At 33.3% G+C, this 16,044-nt stretch overlaps 1 protein-coding gene across 2 annotated transcripts; it reads left to right on the plus strand.

Annotated features, from left to right (window-relative positions):
• The first annotated feature begins 5,727 nt into the window (after positions 1-5,727).
• LOC118048259 (acid phosphatase 1) lies at positions 5,728-7,585 on the plus strand. 2 transcript variants are annotated; one of them, XM_035057872.2, is made up of 4 exons: positions 5,728-5,879; positions 5,971-6,295; positions 6,376-6,588; positions 7,274-7,585. In XM_035057872.2, exons 2-4 carry the CDS (start codon positions 6,018-6,020, stop codon positions 7,449-7,451), a joined length of 669 nt encoding a protein of 222 aa, XP_034913763.1. In that variant the 5' UTR covers positions 5,728-5,879; positions 5,971-6,017; the 3' UTR covers positions 7,452-7,585. The 2 variants fall into 2 exon arrangements, with proteins under 2 accessions (XP_034913763.1, XP_073266040.1); XM_073409939.1 differs by having other exon boundaries at positions 5,728-6,295.
• Positions 7,586-16,044: the final 8,459 nt, after the last annotated feature.

The following is a 16,044-nucleotide window of genomic DNA, read 5'->3' on the forward strand; positions in this document are numbered from 1 at the left end:
GTGGTTATGGGCTCAATAATCGGCTTAGTTTACACATTCATCACGACAATAAAGTTTGATTTCAACGGCAAGGATGAGTCTTAGTTTGTTAATTTCTTTTCATTTTCCTTTTCTTCTTAGTTTGTTAATTTTTTGCTAAAACTCAACAATTTGCAAGAGAAGAAGATGGGTCTCATTATGTATCTCAAGTTTTAGTGGCATGTCTTTTGTTATTTAGGTTCAGGTTTAGTGCTAATTTCTTGCTATTTTTTTTCTTTTCCATTTGACTGGATATGCATAACTATATTTTTCTTGAGGAGACTCCATCTGTGTCCACTCTGACTAGTGAGGCAAACATTGCGTGGCACACCCACTGCAAAATTTGAGAAAGAACAGGCTAAATTAATCTTAAGTCTCCATGATCACTCTAAATTTGACCTTCTATTCTTAAGAACATTATCCTTGCTTGTTTAAAACAGGATAATCATATTTGTTATTTGTTTTGATTTGGACAGCTATCTAACTGCTTCGCTGAAGACAGGAATGGTACTTGAACAGCTGAATCGCACCAAACAATTTTCCTACGTTGTGTTCTGTCATTCTCAGTAGTTCAAGAGGCTTTCTACTGCTCTCATCGGTGGCCAGTCTGAAGAGCCAGGTCCAGCACCCTCTGATCTCTCCTGAAAGAGAAAATAAGCTTAATTTGCACCAGCTGTGTGTGGATGCAGCCCTGTCCACTACACGCTTCGGTGGCAGCAGCGCTGAGGTATACCATTCCATATGATATATTAAAATATCCAGCACCTAATTAAGGAAAATAAATAAATAAATAAATAGAAAGCTAACGAGCAATGGGTATGAAGAAATGAGATGATTGTGGTAAGGTAGCATTGCAGACTCCCATTAGTGCAGTTTCTGTCATTTGATGACTCATGCATGTGAGTGGGCTGATGTCTTTCTGCACCGTCTTCTATTATATATTTATATCTTCTAGCAACCAAATTTCTATGCTGGATAATATATATATATATATATATATATATATATATATATATATATATATATAATTGTGAATTCATCTGACCAATTGCTAATAACCTGTTTATAATGGGTTGTGTTAAAATTAAAAATTAAACACGTGAATCATAAGGCCATCTTGAAATTCGATATCAGAATATATTCTTAAAGTTTTTTGTGTTTTGTTTAAAATCCTACTAGAAAGGTTCACCAACAAAAGACCAAGAGTATATCTAATTGAGTCATTGGATTGTGGAATCCATCATGAAATCCATATTAAGATTGTATTCTATAGTGAATAATTTATATTATAAAAGAATTCTTTTAAATTAAAAAAATTAAGGATAAAATTTATACATATTTAGCTAGTGGCATAAATTTAATTTAATTTATAAATATAATATTTTTTAGTTAACAATATAACTTTTTTCTTGATAATTTTAATTTAATTTAAATTACATTACTATTTTACAATTAGATTTTAATGAATATAAAATATCATGATAGCTATTATGAATTATATTTTTTATTTAAAAAAAAAAAACAATCATAATGTTAATGTATTTTCATTTTAAAAAAATCCTTTTATTTTCAACACATTATTCAATTATTTATTGAGAGAAGCGAGAATAAATAATTTGGTATAACTAAATGAGGTGATAACACAACCCATTGAAGACAAAGATATGTTGTAATACAGTCTTTTCACAATTATCTATTAGTCATTGTTGTATTGATAAAGGACTAATCAATCTTCTAACTTTTTAAAACATAATAAAATAATTAAATTACTCTTAAAAACAACAAAAAAATAATTTAAACTAGTGTTAAGGAGTTTTTTTTTTTTACTTTTTAAAGTATAGCAAAATGAAAAAAATAAAATTAAAAGCAAAATTTCTTTAACTCGCGTCCATTAATTGTTTTGTATTTTTAGCCTAGTTTTTTGTCATATTATAGTTGAATGAGGTACATTTTGGCAATTTAATAAATATAGATATTATTTAAAAAAAAAAATATTATTGTCACGTGCATTACAAATATCAACATGTGGGTTGTTGTCATGTCATTCAAGCAACATATGAGGGGGGTTAAGTTGTCAAACGATGGATTCTAAAGCAATATTATAATTGTCTCAGCAACCTTTCCATCCCTAAATAGTGAATGTAGCCAATAGAATGTTGGTAGGATGTTTATGATTTTTTTTTTCTTTCTCTCTCCTCCTTGATTTTTATGTCTAACCCTTCAATTTTCTTATTTTAAAATTTGATCCTTATTTTTTTTTTATTATTTTTTTAAAATAATTTATAAAATTAGAGTTGTTTTTTTTTTAAATTTCATCCTCTAATTTTTTTCATCTATTAGATTTGGTCTTTATTCTTTTTATTACTATTTGTTTTATGAGATAATTTTTTAAAGAAAGTTTTTTTTAGGTTACTATTTTCATCTATTAGATTCGGTCCTTATTCCTTTATTGCTGTTTTTTTTTTACTTTGATAAATTTTTTAAATTAGTATTTTTTTATTTCATCTTTTAATATTAAATTGGTTAAGAATTGAGCTTATGTTTAACATTTCACGGGTTGTATGTTTTGGAGATTCACCCAAGTTTAAGAGATTCATTCATGTTTGCTTTTTTTTTTTTTTTTTTTAAGTTTATGTTTTTTCAGTTTTATCCTTCAATATTTAATTAAAGATTGGGTTGCATTATTATTATTTATTTTCTTTCTATAGGATTTTTATTTGATTTTGAAAATTACTCGAATCATCTCAAGTCTTTTTATTTGTTGTTCTTTGTTAAATTCAAATTTTTTAAAAAATTTTGTATGTCTGATATTTTACTTGGTTTACTTTCTAAGTTTTTGCTCTAATAATGCACGTTGTCTCTTTTGGTATCATTGTATAGTCTTTCGTGGTGGCTTTTGAATAGTCTTGACAGACTCTTTTTGGTGGTTGGATGGAATCGACAACAGAGCTACGATTAATATCCAACAAATTTTTTTTTCTTTTCCTATGATTTAATAGTTGAATTTTATAGTTAATTATTGTTATTTTTTGTTCTCTTTATTTATTGCCGGCGGACATTTTTTTTTAATTATATTTATTAAGTTATATCTAAGATAAGCTTATTACACTCGGTCAAGCAATGACCAAGTATTATATCTTTCTTTTTTTTTTTTTTTGTTTTTTTTTAAAGAATGTTAGTGTTGCCTTTATGTAGTAAATTTTGATGGAACCCATTGCAAGACGTTAGCCACATGCTTGAGTGTGTGTGTGTGTGTGTAATTTGTGGGTAGGCGCTAGCTATTGGTGGGGTAATGGCAACTGGAACTTGTAGTCTGATGCTGAGATTTCTGCAAATAGTTTATTGAAGGATTATTTTTCAAGGTTGGAAACAAAACCCACCTTCTTCTACTTTCATGAATTTCCACTTCGTGACGTAGTTATCATTATATATGTATATGATCTCACATAATCTGCCATTCGGTCACCTCTAAAATCTACCAATGTCTCCTCTGCATCGTGGTTACAGAGCTATTTTAACTTAATAGTTTAAGTTATTAGGTAAGATTTCAGAATATAATTTATATTATTTTTTAACACATTCTCTTAAATAAAAGCTTTTTGAACTTGAAACTTGCACAAGTCTATATTACCTTATGCTTATTTTTTATCAAATAAATGAGGAATGATGAGATTTGAATTCGTGACCGTCTGGTCATCAAGGCTCTGATACCATGTCAAAGAATCATCTTAACCCAATAACTTAAGCTGTTAAGTGACGTCTCAAGATATAATTTATATTATTATCTTATAAGGCCTATGCAGGTGAGCAAAAGGAAGGAATTTCGTTCGTGTCAGCTGTTAGTAAATCTCTTATTAACTCTTGAATGATACGAGACTCTGGTTTTATAAAAGCTATTCAGCTGAGAGAACAAAGGTCATGTTTTTGTATATTTTTTTTTTATTAATTTAGGTGTCTAGGTTAGTATATATATATTTCGATTAATCTCATGAGCTATGAAATTAACGATCATATGACTCTGAAATTTATAACACTCGAATAAATAATTTTTAAATTTAGAAACCTCACCAGTACCTCTTGTAATTTTGTCTCGAGGGACATGTAGTAGTGGATATGGATTGACATATCATCATCATCAAATCACTGTCACTAGTCAATGCATTTTCTCATGCATGCTCTGAACTTGTGACGGTCCCATGGCGGTCGATTACCCTTCCAATCTGGTGGCGCAACTGGGGCGAGAGCGACCCTGCCCATTTCCTCCTCATTTACCAAAATCTGTCTGCTAGCTCTCTGCAATCAACCGCATATTATTGATATCATCAATAAGACAAATCTAACATATCAGAAAAGATCACCGATAATTACCCGATTATATTATACTTCGATCGTGTCTAAAAATGACAGGTGATATATTTTTTTTAGTGGTGTTCTTTTCAGTCCTGTATTATCTATCAATTGCATGTTTAAATAAATTTTGTGCTCTTTTCACTACAAACCTAGCAAGGAAGACAAGATGAAGCTTCTTTGAAATGTGCATTGGTCCCTTTGAAATGACTACGATACTTCCAAGGCTTATACTGGCTTTTTCTTTGTGGGGCCGGCAGATGTATTAACGTGTCATACTATTCATTGAGCTTGTTTGACAGTGTGATAACGGTTGCTTTTCAAATAACTTTTTATGCTAAAATACATATCAATGATTTTTTTTATTTTTTAAAAATAATTTTTAACATCAACACATCAAAACGATCTAAAAAATACAAACTGCACCGTGTCTGGGGCTGAACATCCCAGATTCCAAGTCCCCTTGTGCATGTTCATGGCAGGCTGTGAAGTGCACTCCGAACCTTCTTTGTAATTCTTGTAGTTTTAGATTTGTTGGAAGGTTCAACTAACCTTCTACCAGGAAAATAAGATATAATTAGCCCTTCATCATTTCTTATAGCACTAATTTTCTTCTCCATCTTCAATTTGAACCAGTACTGGTATCTGATTAGGACAACACCCAAAATGAAATTGTGATAGTAGTCGTAGTACTTATCCTTAAAAACCTGTTTATTTTTATATTTTAAAAATATTCTTGAATTTTTTTTTTCGTTTCAAATTAATTTTTTATTGTTTTTATATTGTTTTCACATGTGAATATAAAAAAAATAATAAAATATATTATTTTATTAAATTTTCATATAAAATATTTTTTAAAACACAACCACTATCATTACTGTATTAAAATTATTCAAGACTGCCTGTTTCTCTGTAATCTTAAATCATAATGCAACATCTATGCCTGGACAAATATTCAAAATCATACATGACTTGTCAAAAGAAGGAAAAAACAAATGCATGGTTTAGTTACTATCGATATTCCTTGTTCTTCCTCCAAAACCAAAGTGTAAAGATAAACTTTAATTATTCAGATTTGAGAGTCTCCTTTACTCCGAGAACAAGTCAAGCCGCATGACAACAAGAGTTAATTTTGTTTTTGTATTTAAAAAAATAATTTTAATATATTTTTAAATAAAAAATACTTTTAAAAAACAACAAATTATTTCAAATAAACAGGTCAGCTTGGAGCCGTGTCAAATCAGGTAGGCAACAAAGACCTTTCCCTCCCAAATTTCTCAGCAGTTTCCACGAGAAAAAGGACGCTTGAGAAAGAATATTAAACCTCTTCCTTGCGTTATTACTTCCCATAAGCTAAATGTCATCATCTTTGTGATACTCTCTCTAATTTTCTAATCCCGTCAATGCTTGTAACGTTTACCATAAATATACCCTCACGTTTCCTCTCTTTACGCAGCCAAAATTTCCCTCATCCAGCTGCCTGACTGTGTTTTGGTTGCAAGGCCACCTCATAGGTTACCGTCTTTATTTTCAAGTACGTAAGCTAGGATCACTGTAATGTGACAAATCTCCTCATTAAATGGTATTTACTTTTGTGGCTGGCAGTTTTTTCAAAGGAAACTGGGGTTAGGGCTTATCCGCGAGCAGGCGGCATGATACCAGAAGGCGCTTCCTATTACCTGAGCTGGAGGTTGGCTGTGGAGGCTAACAATGTGCGTGCGTGGCGCACGGTCCCTTCTCAATGCTTGAGGTACGTTGAAGCTTACATGCGTGGAGGACAGTATGACAGGGACCTTGACTTGATTGTTGACCAAGTTTTGAGTTATATTAAAGAGATAGATCCCTCCGATGATGGCATGGATGCTTGGATCCTAGATGTTGACGACACCTGCATCTCTAATCTCCTCTACTACAGGGAAAAGAGATATGGGTATGTGTGCATGGTCCTATATACTCTTTGTCCATTGGTATACGCTTACTAATCAATAGTGTTTGTGTCCTGTCCTGTAGGTGCGACCCATTCGATCCAGCTGGTTTCACGGCATGGGCATTAAAGGGAGGATGCCAAGCAATTCCTGCTGTTCTTGGATTGTTTAAAAACCTAGTTCAAAATGGTTTTAAAGTATTCCTGATCACTGGAAGGGACCAGGAAACACTTGGCCAAGTCACTAGTGATAATCTGCATGATCAGGGCTTCATCGGCTATGAGCGACTAATCTTGAAGTAAGATGATATAATTAACCACAGTACACTACGAAACCAGGTCGGAAAAATGTACATAATAAACATATTTTCAATGAGGCAAATGATTAACCTGAGTGGATAGTTCTCTCTAGACTTGAACATAACATATATTCTCCTTCAAAATGATTACTAAATCGGAAATCACGTGGAAGGATACCTGATATACAGTGATTTCATGAGAACATAGCATATCAGGCTTCCTCGCCAAATTTCCTCTCATTAACGATCCCGTCTTTTAAAACTTCTTGGCTGCTATTATTTGTAGTGTTGACTTTGCAGCTGATATGTTGAAGTTAATATCATGCCAATTAACCGTGCATGTTTTTGGATGCCATTCGAATCAACATCAATGCAAGGAAGCACTCCTATGCTCCATCAGAATCATAGGCTAGGAAACCCCTTAATTAGCTCAATCTACAGTCAAGAAGCCTATCCAAATTGGAAAAGGAAACTAGACCCACCACCACCTAATGCCAGAAACTTGCCTTTCCAAGAGAAGTTGCGTGGATGAGCCATGGATGTTCAAATTCCATGTCCGCAGGATTGAATGGGAAACAGATGCGTGCATGATTGAATGTCTCCATAATACAGAGTAATAACTCTGTTTAAATGGCTCATGATATACCCGAGATTCCTAATCCTTTTGTTGTCTCAATCTCCACAGGACGGCAGGATTCAAAGGACAAAGCGCTTTGGCATACAAGTCAGAAATAAGAAGGCGATTAGAAAAGGAAGGTTACAGGATATGGGGGAACGTTGGTGACCAATGGAGTGATCTGCAAGGAGAGTGTTTGGGGAAACGCACTTTCAAGCTACCAAATCCAATGTATTTTGTTCCCTGAGATTCAGTGGAATTCTAGTTGCAGTGTGTAGTCTCCGGATATGATCACGAGACAAGACTTGTAGCATTATTTTTATGTTCGCAAATGAAACAAAACATAATAAAGTGAAATATAAATGGCACAAGATTTTAGCAGATGAAGTTACTTTTATTAGCCTCTGAGCAGTATTTGAACAAAGATTAGTGCTTCATAAATAATCGAACGTAATCATGATGAGAATATTAGTCATGTTTTCAGATGTTGCAAAAAACCAAAACTACAAATTCCAGTAAGAAAGCTTAAAACCACAAATATATAAAGGTAAAACAAGCAAACGTGGGGCATGGACTTTGGAATTAAATGAAGTTTTACCTGTCAAAACCAGTTTCGTGTTGAAAACTAAATGCCCTTGTATTTGTAACGTAAATAAAAAGAAATTAATAGAAGATTAATGCAATCAGTGTATTAAATAAATTAATAACAAGTCTTTAAATAAGCTATACAGTAGCAAGGAAATAGCAACAGAATAACAAAAAAATCTTCACTATCTAAAACGTGGATGGAACTCCTATATAATAGGTCTTCCACTACTTATTTTAGATAAACTCAAAAACATAATCAACATAACTTATTTTAACACCTTCCCTTAAACTAATATGTGTAGATATTGATTTAGAAATTAATAGCTGTTACTCCTTCTCTGATGGCATCTTTTGAAGAGCACAGGCCAAGGAGATTTCAAAGCTTGACAAAAATTGCAGGCTTAAGAGGTTTAGTTAATATATCTGCAATCTGATCTTCACTCTTGCAAAACACTAGATTAATAACACCTTCCTTACATAGATCACGTAGGAAGTGAAACCTAACATCAATGTGTTTGCTTCTCCCATTAAGTACTGGATTCTTTGAAAGCTTTATGGTGAACATGTTATCACAGTAGATTAAAGTTGGACCTTGGTGCTGGTTGTTTTGTAAGAACTCAAGTAATCTGCGTAACCAGATTGCTTGACTTGAAGTTGATGCTGCAACAACAAATTCAGCTTCATTGGTTGATAAAGCTACTATCTGTTGTTTTTTCGAAGACCAGGAAACACCTCCAAAATTTAACATGAACACCAATCCGAAAGTACTTTTTCTATCATCAAGATCTCCAGCATAATCGTTATCTGAAAAACCAATCAGAGTTGAGTTTTTATCCCTTTTATACAAGATTCCATAGTCTGTAGTGCCTTTCAAGTAGCGAAATATTCTTTTTGCAGCCAAGAGGTGAGCTTCAATTGGACATTCCATATATCTGCTGATTAAGCTGACAGCACACATGATATCTGACCTGGTTATTGTTAAATACATAAGACTCCTAACTATTTGCTTATAAAGAGTAGCATTCACTTTCTTTCCTGCATCATCTTTGACAAGTTTCAAGTGGAGATCAGTTGGGGTGGAAACTGAATTGCAATTCATCATTTTGAACCTGTTTAGAATCTCTAGAGCATATTTTTTCTATGATATAAATATATCATTAGATGATTGCACTACTTCAATGCCTAAAAAATAATGCATCAACCCCAAATTTGTCATATCAAATTCCTTCGTCATAGAATTCTTAAACTCATTAAACATAGATCTATCATAACCCATATAAATGAGATCATCAACATATAAGCACACAACTAACACCTTCTTATCAACTCCAGATTTAACATATAAAGTGTGCTCATAAGGACATTTAAGAAAACCTTCCTTAGTAAAGTAAGCATCTATACGGCTATACTAAGCTCTTGGTGCTTGTTTTAGTCCATATAATGCTTTCTTTAATTTGTATACTTGATCCGCATGACCTTGTTGCATATATCCAGGAGGTTGATCAATGTACACCTCCTCTTCCAATGTTCCATGCAAGAACGCAGACTTTACGTCAAGTTGATAAATAGGCCATAAATTCTATACAACAATTAATAATACCAACCAAATCATGTTCATTCTTACAACTGATGCAAACACCTCTTTGTAATCAATACCATATTCTTGCTTATACCCCTTTACAACAAGTCGGGCTTTGTACTTCTCTACTATGCCATCTTTCTTCAGCTTGGTTTTATAAATCCATTTAACACCAATGGATTTTTGTCCTTCAGGAAGTTTGGTCAGTTCCCAGCTATTGTTTCTTTCAATTGACATGATCTCTTCGTCCATGGCTTTTTGCCATTTTGACTCTTTAGCAGCTTCTTCAAATGTAATAGGATCACAATCTGATAAAAATGCATAATTGGAAAAAACATCATCGGATTGTTCATCAAATTAAACAACACCACTCACCTCATAATCTTCCATTCAAGCTCGCCTTCTTTGCTTCGTTGAGATCATGAACACTCTTGAGTTGGTTGATCTTCATTAAGACATAGTGTGGTAATTCCTGTTCTGATTGCAGGCTTTGAAAATGTTGTTGGTGTTGCAGTTGTTGGTCTGATTGTTCAATTACGTCTGCCTTGTTTTTATCAAGTAATACTGGTATTTGCTGCTGGTTTGCACTTTGTTCTGACCAATTCCAAGTGCTATCCTCCTTAAACACAACATCTTGACTGATGACAAATTTTTTTGTAATAGGATTGAGCAATTTGTAGGCTTTTGAGTGCTCGCTGATTCCAAGGAATATACATTTTACGCCTTTGTTATCTAGCTTCTTTCTCTTCTCATCTGGAACATGTACATATGCAATGCATCCAAACACTTTGAAATGATCAACTGATGGCTTTCGTCCACTCCACGCTTCTTCAAGTGTCATGTTTTGAATAACAAATGTAGGACTACGATTCAAAACATGAATGCTCCATTTCACAACTTCTGGCTAGAAATCCTTCGGAACACATATATGTGTCAACATGTATGTCACCATATTCATAATGGTTCGATTTTTCCTCTTCGATATACCATTTTGCTATGGTGTGTATGCTGCAATCAAGTGTCTTTGAATTCCATGTTCATCACAAAAATCTTTAAACTCCTTTGAACAATATTCACCGCTATGGTCTTTACAAAGAATTTTACTGGTTCTCTCTACTTCATTCTCAATATGTGTCTTGAAGCTTTTAAATGCATTAAAAGTTTCAGACTTGTCCTGCAAAAAATAAAACTATGTTTTTCGACTGCAGTCATCGATGAAGGTGATGAAGTATCTTTTACCTCCATTTGATGGTGGCTTTATTGGTCCATAAAGATCAAAATGTACCAGCTCCAAGACTTTCTTTACTCTCCATGATTTTCTTTGTGGAAATTCTTTACGATGTTGTTTGCCAACAACATAATTTTCACACACCTTGTTAAAATGAGTAATATTGGGAAAACCAATCACCATATTCTTCTGATGTAGTGCCTTTAAACCATTGAAATTCAAATCACCATAGCAATAGTGTCACAACCATGTTGAATCAATTTCCCTAGCCACAAGACAATGTTGAAGGGTCTGAATTTGCAGCAAAAACAATCTGTTTGGTGTCATTTTAGCATGAGCAACCATACCCTTTATAGGATCATAAATGTCACAAACACCATTCTTTATTGTAGTCACGTATCCCTTCTCTTGCAACTGTCCCAAGCTAAGTAAATTGCTTTTCAAATCAGGAATATAAAAAAACATTTGAGATAGTCTCAATTGCATTTTTTTTGTTCTGATTTGAATATCACCCTTGCCCATAACATTAACTTTAGAATGATCTCTAAAACTCACAGTAGTATGAAATTCTTCATTTAGATGAGAGAAAAAAGACTTACTACCACACATGTGATTACTGCAGCCGATGTCTAAGTACCAAACATCTGGTTCACATATATTATCCTTCGTATGGAATGCCATCAATAAAGTTTCTTCTTCCTTGTTCTCTGCAAAGTTTGATTTCTGCCACTTTTCTCTTGTTATGAGGCAATTTGATATAACATTCATATTGATAATGACCAAGTCTGTGACACCTGTAGCACTCCATATTAGTTCTACCAAATGGTTCACATTCTCTTCCTCTGCCTCTATTTTTGTTGTCACGATTTCCTCTGCCCTGACCTCTGCCTCTACCTCTTCCTCTCATGAGTGAGGATTCAGTAAAGGTAGAAGCTTTCAAAGCATGCTCCTCTGTGATTGTGCTTCATTTCATCTTCTGCTCATGTACTAATAATGAGCTCTAAAGTTCATCAAGAGAAAGAGCTTCTATATCTTTTTAGATTCTTCAATTGAGCAAGTAACATATAATCAAACTTTGATGATAAGGAACGTAAAATCTTTTCACAATTACAGTATCATTCATCTTTTCACCATGAAACCGCATTTTGTTTGATATCCCCATGGTCTTTGCATAATATCCGGTGACTAATTCTCCATCCTTCATTTGCAAAGTCTCAAAATCTCTCCTGAGGGCTTGAAGTTGTGAACGTTTTACTCTTGAAGAGCCTTGATATTTCTTCTTCATAGAATCTCATATTTGCTTGGAAGTATCTTTGCTAAGAATTGTTTCTAAGATAGAACGATCAATGGCCTGAAATAAATAATTATTTGCCTTCAAATCTTTTAATTTCAAGCTGCTCAGCTTAGTCAGTTGAGCTTCTGTTAAAATGATCTCAGTTTCTGGTTCTGCTATCCCAGAATCGATCACCTGTCAATATTCCTTTAATCGTAAGAAATTCTTCATTAACATGCTCTAATGATTATAGTGACCATCGAAACGAGGGATTGCTGCATGCACAAAATTTATCTCTGCCATCGTATTTATATTTCTGCAAAATGAAAAACAGTTAATAAAAGAAAGTTGCTGCTATAGTAGACTTATTTTGTGGACGCTTTTTTTGAGACTCTCACGCTTCTCTTCTATTTGTGTCTCTGATACCACTATTATGTAAATAAAAAGAAATAGAAGACAAATGCAATCAGTGTATTGAATAAATCAATAACAAGCCTTTAAATAGGTTGTATAATAGCAAGGAAATAGCAACAAAATAACAATAAAATATCCACTATCTAAAACGTAGGTGGAACTCCTATAGAATAGGTATTTCCTATAGAATAGGTCTTCCACTACTTATTCCAGATAAACTCAAAAGTACAATCAACATAACTTATTTTAATAGTATTTATATTGAGTATATAAATTCTGTATACAACGCCCTTGTATTTATATGGAGTATATAAGGTAAGCTATCCAGTAAGTATTCTAAACACAAACCTTGTCCTATCTCAAAACTTTTGGAACTCTCTGCTGCCCCCTTGCTGTTCAACATGTAGAGAGGCAGAGCGAAAGACTTCCATTGCAAACCCGGAGGAAGAGACTGCTGCAGCAAACAGTGATCATCTGAAAGAGTTGTTAGATGGACGGGCTCTCAGGTCGAGGAAGAAAGCTGGCTAATTAAAAACGCCGTCGACCTTTTTACAACGTCGCAAATAAAACGTGGACGTAGTACCGTTACAAAGCTTCGCTTAAGAGGGAAAATGTTGGATTCATTCCACGAAATTTCACAGATAAAAAGGAACATGACTCGAGGAGCGTTGTTTTTACTTTTTCTCATACAATTTCTCTATTAATACTCTCCAGCGTTTGGAAAGGCCAAGATATCATAATCTCATTGAACTCAAGACAAGAACAAGAGGGGAAGATCGATGAATGTTAATAGATCTCAAATAGCCACAGATTATTTCCTTAGCATAAGGAAGATCACATATGAATTGGCTGTTCCTGGCGAGATCTTATCATTTGATGATATAATCACATATATTCTTGCTGGACTTGGCCATGATTATGACTCAGTGGTCACGACTGTAATTGCTGGAAAGGATTCTATCACTTTAGAGGAGCTCCATTCATTGTTATTAATAACTGAATCATGGATTACTGCCAATACGACACAGCTTCCTTTAATGGCAATGGATCTCTTAACGTGTCTACTCGCCAGCAAACTACATTTACACCTCGAAGTCGTGGAAGTTTTCGAGAAGGAGGGTATGGTTATCATCATGGTAATCACTCCACCTGTAATCATGGTAGCCGAGGGCTGTATAATAACTCCACTGATCAGTAAAGTGTAGTACTGAACACTACAACGCAAGATTATCAATTGAATCAGTAATAGCAGAGGAGATGGCTTCAAGAAGACATGTCTGCCACCTCAGGATCCGTTCTTTCCAAGAAAAATACTTGGGCCAGTCATGTCAACACTGGATTGGACTTGCCTTGGTAAAAGATTTTGTTTCTTGCGGGCTTTTATGATCAATTGGGCATTGCCTCAAATGACTTAATTCAAAACCCAATTACAGTATTGAAAGCTTTCCCTTTTCTTTCCCCTTTTTTTTTTTTCGCTTTTCTTTATTATAATAACAACATAAACTAAAACGGAAGGGTGTTCTAGAACGGTGCAAAATACTGTCTACACACTTATAATACTGGAGCAGTGTTTTTTTTTTTTTTCCCTCACTTTTTTCCTTTACTTTTTTCACGTAGTGTCCATTGCCTGAGTTGTAAATAATAAGAAAGAGAAATTATTCAACCGGGTTAACTTATTATGGTAGTGTCCATTGCCTGAGTTGTAAATAATAAGAAAGAGAAATTATTCAACCGGGTTAACTTATTATGGTAGTGTCCATTGCCTGAGTTGTAAATTTCACGTGTTAATCAAGGTTAATATAGTACGTTGTCCTCTTTTCATTTCACTCCCTCAATTTTTTTTTATTTAATCTTTTGGCAGTTCTTTATTCACATTTAATCTAGGGTTAGCTAAGACTAAAACAATGAAAAGAAGACATGTTTGCTTGGGTTTGGAAAATGTGACCGGCCCACTTTTACTTGGGGCTGGAAACATGCTAGATCCATGTTACCTGGTTATGAGAATCATGTTTGACCTATTTTTTTTTTGTTTGGAATCATGCTTGACCCATGTTTTTTTTTTTTTTTTTTTGTAATAAGCAACATGATTTTCTAGGATGAGAGAGGGAAGGAGAGAAAAACCCCCTCCCGGAGCTCTTATGTGGGTCTCCTCAACACACGTGTTTGGGGTGACGAGGTGCATCAAAAAACACCCCATAAGACGGTTCTTAGTTTTGTTCTAAGGTCGTACACGCCACCTGAATGGCACGGGCAGCGCTCAGCACACTTCAACCATTACACTACTCCAACTGCTTTAAAACTTATATGAACTATTTCAAAGAAAATGAAAAGATAAATAAGCCCCTAAGTATATGTTTAACAAGTTTTTTTGGAAAAAAGATAATTTTATCATTACATTGCTAAAACTAAGTTATGCATGGTTTATGTGGTCCTCAAATTAATGGATACTGCATGTAATGAGGGCTGCCGCTGCTCTCTCTCTCTCTCTCTCTCTCTCTATATATATATATATATATATAACAGACAGAAAACTACCTTTATTGATTAAGTGATGAATTTTCAGAAGCAAGCGAAAGGTGTGGTTGAGGGGTCCTTGTCAGCCATTATTGGAATATTATAACATTCACGATTTCACGTCGAAGTAGGTTGACTATTTTTGTTTAGCAAAATAAAATAAAATAAAATAAAATTTCTAAGTTGACTATTTTGGCACCAGCAAGAACAACTGTTTGCTGGATATTTTTTACCTGATATTTTTTTATTTGATATTAAAAATTAATTTTAGTTTCTAAAAAAAATGATTTTTATTTTTATAAATACTTCATAAAAATACATTTTACTTATATAAAATATAAGAGAAAAATATTTGAAGACAAAATAATAAATTGTCTTTGGTCATTAAATTAGAAAAACAGCTAAAAGATTAATTGTTATTTAAAAAAGTTTAAAAAACAATTTGAAAATAAGAGATAATATATTAATTAAAATTTAGATATTAATGAGAAGTTCAAAAAAAGAAAAAGAAAAAAGGGATCATGCACTATTGAGCCTGTTAGGTTTGCGTGTTCAGCCATGCATGAAAAAACTCATGTTAGGTTAGGCTTGGAAGGGTAAGTTTGTATATTTAATTAATTAATTAATTTTATTTTTTAGTTTAAGGATAGGATGACGAAGGGTAGGTTTGTATATTTAATTAATTATTTTTTTTTCTTGGTTTTTCAGTTTGACTTGGTTTTTTTCGATTTAGATTAGATTTGATTCGGTTTTTTAATTTCAGACTTGTAAAACTAAACCGAACCAAACTAGTTTGTTTTTCAGTTTGGCTTATTTTTTTCGGTATGACTCAGTTTTTTTTTTTTTTTTGTTCGGTTTTTTCAGTTTCAGACTTATAAAACTAAAAACCAAACCGAACTGAACTAGTCGATTTTTTTAAAATTTTAATCAGTTTAATAGGGTTTTTTTATAGTTTAATTTTTATTATTATTTTTTTTAATTTAATTAATTTTTTGATTATTTTACTTACTTCTACCCATAACTTCTAAAGTTAACGATGGGATAAATCTCCCTTCAAATTAATATTAACACCTTACTGTCTTACACTCAGCAGTAGCAGTGACTAACAGAAGAAGAAATGTAAGGAAACAAAAGCATAGATTGAGCACATCAAGAAAATAAAACGAAGACTGCAGAACCAGCCCCTGTTCGTTGAGGCCTTTCTCTTGTTCAAGGAAGGGTTGCTTGCGAGCAAATGTTTCTCG

This window comes from Populus alba, chromosome 6 (assembly GCF_005239225.2).
Source record: "Populus alba chromosome 6, ASM523922v2, whole genome shotgun sequence".
NCBI lineage: Eukaryota > Viridiplantae > Streptophyta > Magnoliopsida > Malpighiales > Salicaceae > Populus > Populus alba.